Raw genomic sequence first — 11955 nt, 5'->3', positions numbered from 1 at the left:
TATATATATATATATATATATATATATATTTCTTTAACTACAAGTCGCGGGTGTGAACGAAACAACTCTTATATATGAAATTTCTAATATTAGATAAGGGATGAAATAACACCGAAAGCATAAATTATTTAAACAAAAGAAATCAATACATATTGGTTTATTTTAACTTCCTACACTGTTTATTTTTTAATTTCACTAAACTATTCGCGCGATGAGGACTTATAAATATAGTTTCTATTAAACCAAAACTGCCAATTTACCGTCAAAACTTGCCAAAACCGAAACCTAAAACGAAACTTCGGTCGCACAGTACATGTGTGTATATAATAAATAAGTACTCGTACATATTATGATTGTTAAAAAGAGAAACGATTAGTTTTCTGTCAATTTTCTTTTTTCAATGAATAAGGTAAAAATATTATCTCTTCATTGCCAACCATTTAATCCGCGGCTCAAATTTCTATAAAATTTAGTAAACTGCCTAAAACTATATTTACCAGTATTTCCTACACTAGTCACATATCCTACACTAGTCACCCCGAGCACATTAAACTATGAAGAACTAAATATTGGCCTAACAATCCTAAAAATCGTATCCAATAATACCTAGGTAGATGGTTTCAAGAAACCTGAAATTGCGCTCTTTAATATTTTGAGACTTGAAAAGTAGCCTGTTAATATGTTAATTACTTACATAATAAAAAAAAGTACTGCGTACAATATCTTAAATTAATTTAAAAAAAGATGACATAGACGTCTAGACAAGCATAGAGCATCAACACATGTCCTAATTGGCGTCATCGCCTACTTGTAGAACAGAAGGCCGAATTCACCGATTTATTGTCAAGTTCACTGACCTCTTACTACTCGTGATCAGGCCGCATTTCGCTCTATTTATCCATTAGGCTCCTAAAACTGTTTCTCGAGTCTGTTAAACGATCATGTCTGCACTCTATACAATCAAATAAAAAATACGGGCCACTAATATGTATGGACAACTGCAATCATCTTTGATTTCCCTTATTTAATAGACTCGAGGTTGAATTTTATTTAAAATTCCTACTTAATAGGATAAAAAAACTAGTCTGCCTTACCTAAACAATTATAAAGAAAACTATAAAAAGAGCACGACTAAAATTCCATTTTAATAAAAATACATAAACCTACCTATAATTATACGGAGAAAGGAACCAAATTAAGTAAGTATTTATATCATTTTGTCTCTACATTACAATAAAATTTACTTTAAAGTGAGATCATATTGTAGAATGCAAAAAAATTGTAAAGGCTTGCTGTCGTCGAAACAGTTTCAATAGGTATTTAGAGTTCGACTATATTATACTGGGTTCATTGTACTATGACTATAAATCTATTTCTATTCATTTAGCTAGCGCCATCTTTCCCAGACATGAAACTACATGAAACGGCTCTCTGCACATCAGATCATTTTTGTAGATGGCGCTATGTTACCTAATCGGACGTGCATGTGCGAATTTTGTGATAATAATGTCAAGGCCAATGTTAAAATTATAGTTTTTTGTTGAAATTTGCAATAATTTTAGTTTAAATAAAATAAAATTAGAAACATGTTATTATTTCCTATTATTGAATAATCGTTTTAGTGTTCAGAATCGTCCTAAACCCTAAAGTACAAGTGTTGCTTCCGCGTCATAACCTCTTTTCAAATAATATCTATGGATGGAGATAATATGGTAAATATTTGAAGATTTTCCGTGAAATTATCATGTATCAAGTAATATATCTGTATTAAACAAGTCTTGCTATTAAAAGACTTTAATAAATAGTAATACATCATATTATAGTAGATTTTGTTATACATTTATATTGCAAAATTTGAATCTAGCGCCATAAATTGAGAAACGCATGAAGTTCGCGTTGCGAATCTGGCCGATTGATGTGAAAGATATTCCGAAGGCCGTGAGTGAACACGGAAATCGAGATGTGTGTGTGGTCAAAAGACAGTGCAAGGTAGGGGTCGGGTGGCGTTTGTGATGGCAAAAATTTTGCAAATGGTGAGTTAGGAAATATTGACTTGTTGTGTTTCTGAGTCAAGAAATATTTGTGATAGTGACATTTTCGTGATTTTAGAGAAAAATTCAGTGTTTATTAAAAGTAAAATCCTTAGATTCTGTGATACGGGATCGGCAAATGGCGCTACGAATAGCTAAAGTTGACACAACTACGCGTTTAGAAATCCTATATATCTTCCTGTGCCAAATTCTAGGCACGCGGCATGTTCTGTGATAAACAACAAATAGTGGTGCATCTCAAAATCCCTAATATCGCGCGTGTGGAACTAGCAACTGGGACATCCAGCTTGGCGATTATAACGGTGTCAGCATGTTGCGATTTTTTTGGCCAGCGGTACTACTTTTTTAAACTCGTTTATAGAGGCGGCTAGAGGTTTCCGCGTCCCATAGGGTCGCTGGCCCCGCACTCCGTCTTCTGGGCTTAAATTACATAATGTATAGGTGTTGTTTAGAGCATGCAACAAGTAGATATGTGTCGGCGGGCTAACTGTCAATGTTGAGTACAGTAAGCTCGCTGCCCGCGGCCCGCGGCCCCCATTAATTCGAGCCGCTGATGTCACTTATCTCTGCGCTCTCCTATCTAGGCCCTATGGCCGCCAATTTTTTGCACATAGTATCTTAATGTAAATTTGATAACCGGCGCGCGTCTTTAATTACCACTTGTTTAAATACTTAGTGTTTCAGTCTAGTTTAGTTTACAATTAAATTCTGAATTTGAATTTTACCACATGATAATTTTCTTGCTTGTCGATTTTTGGTGTTTTATTATGCCTAGTACATAGCTGATGAATGTAGCTATGTGACTGATTGCAGCACGGTCACTGACATTAGCACCCACAATGGACCAGCAGTTCTGCTTGCGCTGGAACAACCATCCAAACAATCTGACTGATGTGCTTGCGAGTCTGCTACAGAGAGAAGCTCTCTGTGATGTCACCCTCGCGTGCGATGGGGAAACAGTCAAGGTATGTCTATTTGTTGCAACATATTTATTAATATTTACATTAATTCTTTACAGGTTCTACTCGTTAATTTAAATAAAATTACTATCTTGTATTATGCAAACAACTTGAATATCAGTTTCACATTTCTCGAATTTTTTTATGTAACCATTTCGATGCAGCCTTTTAAAATGCATAGATTTATTAGTCCAAAGTTCCACATCCTTAACTTAAATGTCATAGTACTAATTAGTGATTTATATTATATTTTTTCAAGAACTTGCCGTTATATCATATTGTAGGAAATGTATGTAAATATTGACATTGTGTTGGAGCATGCAGTTACAGCTGTTTATTATTATGATACAATATAAGTTACATAGTAAACAAACATGAGTAATGCACTATTAATGCATCAGTAAAATATTTCTTTCATTACTGTTATTTGATAAAACATTTAAACTCTGATCTTGCCATATGATTATATATGAACAATCTTCTTTCATATATAATCTTTTCAATTTTAGTTGATCTTGTTGAATTATATTTGAGGCACATCATTTGCATTGTAATGCTGTTAAAAATAAAATCTCAGTATTAAATAATGAATAAATAATAGAACTTAATTTATATTCATACTAGAATATAGGCTGAATTCATGAATATTATGGGAAACATGTTTTGTTATTATTGCAAAATAAAGTTATAAATTTAATGGAGCTTCTATGAATGAATATTTTACAATTATTTTAAATAGTTATTTATTGGTTATTATAGTTTTCCATAAATTAATATGTATATAAATTTGTGATATTTCAAGATTTCTTTCAATGTTCTTTAATAAACATGAATCCTTGTGCATAGTAATGCACAATGACGCTTTGTTAATTATGAAAATGAAATTTAATAGTTAGTGGCAAAATAAATATAAACAAGATTATAAACTATTGTAGAGACAAATTAAAACTATTTGAATTCACAGAAATGGACAACATTTTTGCATTTTGTACTTTTATTAATTATAGTGCTTGAATCATTTACATGCATGAAAAAGTATTTTCTTAGAAAGAAAAGTTAAGAAAATATTGCAAAACTCTGCTTTAGAAGACAAAACTGTAGTTATATTATATGTAATATTATCGAATATACTGATTTCAAATGGTTTTAAAGGAACAAAAATTTCTAAGGCATTACATGCGGGGCCTCTAATCACAATTGAACCAAATCCTACTGCCTGCTAATATTATAAATGTAAAAAGTTGTATAGATATGTGTATGTGTGTTAAAAAAATATACAATACTGATGATTGAATTTGGATGAAAATGATGCACAGATAAACCAAGAAGAGTAATAATATATCAACGGTAGAAAATTTCAAATGTCTTGGAGGACATATATTTTAGAGGAGAGCCAAAAATCATTTTTCACTTTTCAGTACTTTTATTTTATTTTTCTATCGAAATGCGTTCTAGACAAATATTTGTCAAATTCATGTTTGTAGTATAAAGTAATATAAAGTTGTAAATTATTTATGAAAATCTTGACCTACAAGACTCAAAGATTTAAGTTTTTGACATTTACTACAAAATCAATTTTAGGTCCGTAGCTCTCATTTTAAAAGAAATCAAAATTATAAATATATATACGGGTAAATTAAGAATAGAAGTTTCAGTTCAGTGGTATATAACACGTAATTGCCGCAAAATGACCCTTACGACATTTGAAATTTCTTCTGACCATATAATTTTTTATCATAAAACTTTACGTGGATAGTGCCGTGAACTGAAGCTAGTGTTTACGAAAATCACATCAAATCAAGAAACCGCAGATTGAAATCCAATAAAATATGTCAATATCTCTGAAATACAATTTTCTTTTTAATATCTAACATTCAAGAATTGTTGAATTGAAATTTGAAAGTGATATGCAGTATAAATGCCATGTTTGCTTTTCGTTAATCAAAAGATAAATTCGCTGACCAAATTTTAAGTCATTAAACATGTTGATTTTAGAAAATAAAAATAATTTCTTTCAATAAAGATCTACTTGAATCAGGGATGTGATTTATTATTTTCATATGAAAAAATTGTAAAAGGTGCCATAGAGTTAGAAAAGTTATAGAACAAACAACATACAACATTCAACTATATCTGATTATATTATGTAATTTCCCTTGAAATGAAGTGGTTTAATTAATCAAATGTAAATGATTATTAACATAAATGGCCTAAAGAATTTAATATATATATATATATATATATATATATATATATATATATATATATATATATATATATATATATATATATATATATATATATATATATATATTTGGAAAGTATCTACGTGGCATCCATTCCGATGACGTTATGGGCAAATTTAATCACGTGGCCTACTTATATGTATAGAAGACCACTCCTTTCTTCTATCCTTAACCAATACACATTATCTTGTTGTATAGGCAACTGAGGATTCTGTTTTGTAGTAAAAAAAAGGTGGTCTTTTCCTTCGCCTGAAAATTTTACTTATTGGCTGTACTCGAAAAGTAAGCATCAAAATTTACGGAAATACACAAACGAATTCATAAATTATAATTATTCTAGAAAATTAATTCGAACTTACCTTAATAAAATCAATAAATAATAGTCATCTTGGCTAACTTATCAGCTATAAAAAAAGTGTATGAGAACTAGGAATACACGTACGTAATCATTTTCTGTGCATTTGATGATTTTTTTAAAACCTGAATATGATCGATTTTTTGTTGTCGTCACGCTACTGACTATGGTGCATTGCACCGTTACTGATCATAATAATTACGATTACAGGTATGTGACGTAAAATACCAATGGCTACACATATAGAAGAGTAAAATACGAAATTCTTTATTTATAAAAGAAACATTTTTTTCCTAACAGATCGTTTTCAATAAATTATTCCTTTTTTTATATTAAAAAAGTCTGTCTGCTACATTCACATTCACCAAACGCGCAAAATTAATATAGTCATTGAGTTGCTGAATTTTTTTATGACAGAATTGTTCATCTTAAGGTGTTTAAAGATATATATTATAAAAAAAAGTCCTGCGCCGCATCTGACTGCCAGATTACGATAAAAAATTGGTATGGAGATAGTTTCGATACCCTGGGAGAATTTAGGCTCCCTTTATCTCGGATTTTTTTAACGCGGGTGAAGCCGCGACCTGTCGCTTGTATGTAAAGTGATCTTACTTGGCTTAAATATTATTACGATCTTCGATCTTCGAGGTTAAAAATAAATACTCCGGAACCGATAGCAGAACACGCATTGGATATAAGTTATTGTCTGAAAGTTTGTGTTTCACCAATTTTCCTCTTCACTAGTAACTCCGCTTTAACCAGCCAGTGCGCGTGAGTGGAATGTATCCGTGTGTACACGTATGATGCCATAAACAAAACAAGCTAAGTACTTAACAATCTAAAGCTGTTGTAGCTATATAAACCGCGTCTTTTACCATTAAGAGCATTATTGTAGATCCACAAATTCATGGCTATAAACACTAAATTAACCATTGAAATTAAATTCACATAGCTGCTAATATAGAAAAAAAACTGATTTACCTAAAACATTTATTGTATGTTATTTTTTTTTTAACATTTTTACTCTCATGATAATTAATTCCAAGGACAGCGGCAAATTCTAATTTATACGTATGCATAAATAGATAGAGCTAGATAAGGCATAAAAATCCTGATTGTCATTAAACCAAATTGCTACCTTAGGCCATTAAGTCAAGGTAGTCTTCATTGTAGATATTTTAATGTTTGCTAATTTTACAAGGTTATTCTTAACTTAAATGGCTTGATTTTGACAATATATGTTAAAATGTATGTATGTACTGCCCGCTGAGACTATTGCTATGTGAAGCAGAAAACCATTTTGGACACAAAATATTTTATGAATCTTCTGACAAATAAATCCAATCCAATTTAATAAACTATGAAAAGACTAGCAGTAGTGACATGTTGTATTGGAGAATACAGTTTTTATTGCGTTTCGGTAAATCTAAAGGTCAATAACACATATCAGTAAACTAAACTAACTTCCTTTATGTGCCATTTAAATATAAATTTAACAATTAACTATGAAAGCTAAAGTTTTATGTTAATAAAATGCAATTTGTTTTGTAGGTTGAAAGGAGTCCGCAGAAGAGCTGCATGTTTTTTAACTTTCTAATTTTTTATGACAGTTGTTAAACGTGTTTTAGGGTCTTGATCTAAACAGTCGCGTTCGATGTGTGCTACTGGTGGAGCTTACAAGTTCAGCGCCATAAGTAATACCTATAACAACATATTTTATTAGGAATGTATCAACAAGAACGGACCTTGGCACTGTTTCATTCACATTGAAATTGGCTGGAGCAAAATTCCCGATGTGATACATTATTATTTCTTTGTTAAATGCTTGTCCTCGAAATGTGGACAGAATTGTATATTACGTAGGTAGAAAAAAATTCCGTTGCGCAAAAAACTTGAATATAGAGACTATTTTGCATGCATTAAAATAACCACCCATTAGATGTTCTCACTAGAAATGTAAACTGAAGTAACTGGATAACCAATGTAAGCGCCGCCTTCACTATAACTAGTACGGTCAGAACTCGTTGGTCTGAAACTCGTACGCAGAGCGCGGTAAAATCATCTCGAACCGCACAGGTAACAGATAATAATCTACGCAAAACCGACATTTTCAAACTGTGCCAGTCTTGATGCAGTACTCAGACAAATTATTACATTTACGTTACACGTGTACAAATATATATATATATTTTAAGCTTTACTTCTATCGATGGCTTGCTAAATTCATTGAGTATGAATATGTCTACATATTAATTATCGCATTATAAAGATTAGAAAATAATTTTAATTTATCTACAAAATTATATTGTCCTGGGTAAACAATAGATTGCACAACAATTGAAAATTATTTAATATAAGTCGTTTTGGAAAATTATATAATTAATGTTTACATTTAGATTGAATCCCGATCTCACCTACATTAACTGCATAAGGCACCTTTTACTTATATATTTTTAAGAACTAGTAAGTTTGTTTAGAAATTAGATCTCTAATGGCGATCATAGTATCTGCCTTTTAATAAGGCTCACAGTGAAAGTAGACATCTTTGCATAAACCGATACTGCAGTCGAAAGTTAGGTAAAAGTCTTTTTTAATATAAAACGTTGTTTTGACCTTTATGCAATAATCTAATAATACTCATAAAATATTATGAACTCGCAATATGATGATAGGTATCATAAATATAATACCAATATTGAGCGGCCGTTTTCTTATTACTTATAATAAATATACACCTGAAACAAGCCAATATCCCAACACTGTTAAAACACGCACACATTTCGTTTTATTCTAGTGACAATAAAACACCTGTGTGGAGATTCTTTTACATGGACAAAAATATTCGAGGGCGTTTCAGTGTTTTGTAAGCGTATGTATTTCTCAGCTGTTAACTTACTATTGAAACGCTAGGCCATGAAAAGAGCACATTTACAATCTAATTATAATAACAAAAGTTTAACCAAAATGGTACTTGTGCACTGTTTCTACACAATACTAAATGTATTCTGAAGACCTTCACATAGCTCTGCGCCATTTCTTATATTTATAATGTTTTTCTTTGTATTGTTTTAGGCACACCAAACTATATTATCAGCATGCTCCCCATATTTTGAAAGTATATTTCTACAGAACTCTCATCCACATCCAATCATATTCCTCAAAGATGTACGATTCTCGGAGATGAAATCCCTCCTTGACTTCATGTACAAGGTAATACACACAATTTGGTTCTTGTTACTGTAACAAGGTCTTTAAAAACAGAATAATAAAAAAATTGTCTGTTAATTTTCAGGGTGAAGTAAATGTTGGCCAAAATATGCTACCAATGTTCCTAAAAACTGCTGAAAGCTTACAAGTTAGAGGTTTGACAGAAAATAATACGTTAAATCCGAAGGTAAATATGACATTTATTAGAACAAGTTACAATAATGAATAAAGCTCCGGACACACAGATTTGTAGACAATGTCAAGATCACGTCGATATTATCAGTACTTTGCTGGGTTAACTTTTAGTAACATAATGTATGCGTGAGTTTTTGTAAATGGTGGCACAAAAAGTAGTAATTGTTTGGTTTTCTTACAATTATGATAGGTAAATTTAAAATTTTACGCGATGTAATGCAAAAGAAAACCAATTAAATTTCAATGTTCATTATGATAGACATAATAGTAACGTTGGTTTTAGAATATTTTGCTAGCGATATTAATGGCATAAATCGAACACTTTCTATTACGTTGTCTGTTTGGACTGTAGAAATTGGTTAAAAAAAAAATAATAACATATTCTTTTAAAATATAGGAACAAGCCCAATAATAGTTATTAATGGTCAATATGATGTGTTGATCCTTCGTAGTTAAGCATGTGTTAAACAATAGCAATAGTTAACGTCGGTGGGCGTGTGTGGTTACAGTCGGAGGAGCGGTCGACGCCGTCGGTGAGCGCGGAGAACCTGTCGCGCGCCGAGTCGTTCGCGACGCCGCCCGCCGCGCACTGCGCGCCGCCCGCGCCCCTCACGCCGCTGCCGCCCGCGCCGCCGCCGCACCTGCCGCACCAGCCGCACGCCTCCCACGCCTCGCACCAGCCGCAGCTGCAGCCGCTCGAGAAGCGCCGCAGGAAGAACTCCACCGTGCCCCGCGACGACCTCGACTCCGCTTACCGTCACTACGAGGTGAGACTGAACTGTCTTACTGATACCACGGGTTCATACCCACATCGCACACCGACCCGATCGATAGATGAGTGATTTTGTATGTTTTTGATGCTTAGCAGGGCCACCTAAAATCTGGCAAGGGGGGTTCGACGGGGTCAGGATCGGAGCCGTCGACGCCGCCGCCGGCGCACACCGCGGCGCGGCTGGGCACGCGCTCGCCTGCGCACACGCCGCTTGTGAAGCAGGAGCCGGACTCGCCGTATGGCGCGTCGACTCTCGCGCCGCAGCAACCCGCGCATGCACCGCCCTTTGACCAGCCCCACCTGCAGGTTGGTCTTTTTATTTATCTGTACCGTTTGCGAACATTTACTGTTACGAAATTAACACATACAATAACTTTTAGTGAACTCGATGCTATTTATTCCTCTGCGGCATATCCATATCAAGCATAGGAATGGTATACATCTAATTTATTTCTTAACTTTGACGTGTATTAGGGCTCAAGACGTGGATTCTGTTATTTATTATAGCACGCATTTCATGAGGGTGATCTTTTTCTTCTGTGGATTTTATACGTGACATAATATGAGTCATTTGCTCAATGATTTTAAAAGGCTGTCAAAAAGGAAGGAAGGGATCTGCTCGATTGTTGATGATTGACTCTCACAATATTCGTTATAAAGCAGATCCTATCCTTCTTTGTTGGCAGACTTCAGCCTGGCTTCGGGTGAACAATGTGGAGGACCGTAACGAATCCCTTTTGGACCTCAGCTCGGGTCGAACCTCGGGCAACATACTCGCTTCGATCCTCGCTCTTCCGCCCGGAGACGTTTGCGCGCCCGCCACCCCGAATAGAAAGTGTACTCTCACTGCTAAGAAGGGAGGACGATTCCGTACTAATTGGCTGTCGATATATCCTTGGTTACAATATGACAAGTCGCTAAATATCATGTATTGCATTTACTGCCGCAAATGGTCGCACGAGCTGTCAGTGAAACGCACGTCGTTTGTGGAAGGCAACGCCAACTTCAGACTGGAAATTTTGAATCATCACGATAAATGCAAAGCGCATAGTTTTTGTCGAGATCTTGAACAATCTCAGAGTGTAAATAATGTGAAAATTAACCAAAAGACTAGTGATAGTTCTTGAAATTCCTCGAAGTCTATGTACAAATGAATAAGTATTTGTATATATTATTAAACTGTATCGAACTCGGAACGGTAGGAGCAGTGATGATTTATACATAAAATGTGTAATAGTCTTGCAATTAAGGTTAATAATAATGGGTACATGTTACGGTAATTTATAGGTATTACCGTTACCCGAGATAGCTTGCAACTTAAACAGATGCACTGCCTGCCATAATTTATATTTTGTTCTGTGATATGTGATGTGTTTAATGCTATAGTTGGTGAGGTTAGACTTTAATAAGAAAATACTCTCTAATAACCTAGGCCAATAAAATAATTTAAACATGGCAACCAATTTTGTCCCATCATTCTAATTGTCTAATCATCGACATAAAATCAAATATAATTTCGATCATTTCAAGTTCAGAAACAGTATTACGATTCATACATGTCTGTTTTATTATCGAAAAATTGTACAACTGTATAAAGGATTGAAGTGAATGCTGTTCTTCCAAATAACTTGACTACTATGATACTATATAGCTGTGGCTCGACGAATATTATATAAATCTTTAGTCTGTGATTTAAATGCATATCGTTACATACATTGAGATCCTTTATTTTATGAAGATTTTTTTATATTTATTATTGGTAATGTAATAGTTATCTAATATTTTAATAAAATATAAGTAGTGCCTTACTTTAAAACATAAATAAATATCTATAATTATTCCAAAACTGGCACAAAAGCACCACATTATAAAAACGTTTCTTAGTAATGTAATTTTTTTTTTTTTACTATTTATAATTAAACACATTTAAACACTAGGTCGCACTGTCTTCAAATCCAAACTTAATTTGCTCGACTAATACAATGCTAAAAACGAATGATATTCATAAGACTATTCCATGAAATGTATACTATTTGACAAAAGTATATTTTGTACTGTATTTACCTTAATAAATAAAGATTTATAATTATTTTTTAAAGTGGTATTCATTTTATAATTGTCATCCTAATTTGCCTCCATTATTGAATTATAATTGCATAGCATTATATAC

General features: G+C 33.2%; 1 protein-coding gene across 4 annotated transcripts; it reads left to right on the top strand.

Annotated features, from left to right (window-relative positions):
* Positions 1–1449: 1449 nt before the first annotated feature.
* Positions 1450–11102, top strand: LOC119188352 (protein tramtrack, beta isoform-like). 4 transcript variants are annotated; one of them, XM_037446025.1, is made up of 8 exons: positions 1466–1712; positions 1865–2033; positions 2865–3016; positions 8684–8821; positions 8904–9005; positions 9523–9780; positions 9879–10091; positions 10472–11102. In XM_037446025.1, the coding sequence occupies exons 3-8, from the start codon at positions 2891–2893 to the stop codon at positions 10910–10912; spliced, it is 1278 nt and encodes a 425-aa protein (XP_037301922.1). In that variant the 5' UTR covers positions 1466–1712; positions 1865–2033; positions 2865–2890; the 3' UTR covers positions 10913–11102. The 4 variants fall into 4 exon arrangements, with proteins under 4 accessions (XP_037301923.1, XP_037301922.1, XP_037301925.1 ...); XM_037446026.1 differs by lacking the exon at positions 1865–2033 and having other exon boundaries at positions 1450–1712; XM_037446028.1 differs by lacking the exon at positions 1466–1712 and having other exon boundaries at positions 1929–2033; positions 9882–10091.
* The last annotated feature ends 853 nt before the right edge of the window (positions 11103–11955 follow it).

Source organism: Manduca sexta, unplaced genomic scaffold, assembly GCF_014839805.1.
Source record: "Manduca sexta isolate Smith_Timp_Sample1 unplaced genomic scaffold, JHU_Msex_v1.0 HiC_scaffold_2468, whole genome shotgun sequence".
NCBI lineage: Eukaryota > Metazoa > Arthropoda > Insecta > Lepidoptera > Sphingidae > Manduca > Manduca sexta.
This window is presented reverse-complemented; position numbering and strand designations above follow the sequence as displayed.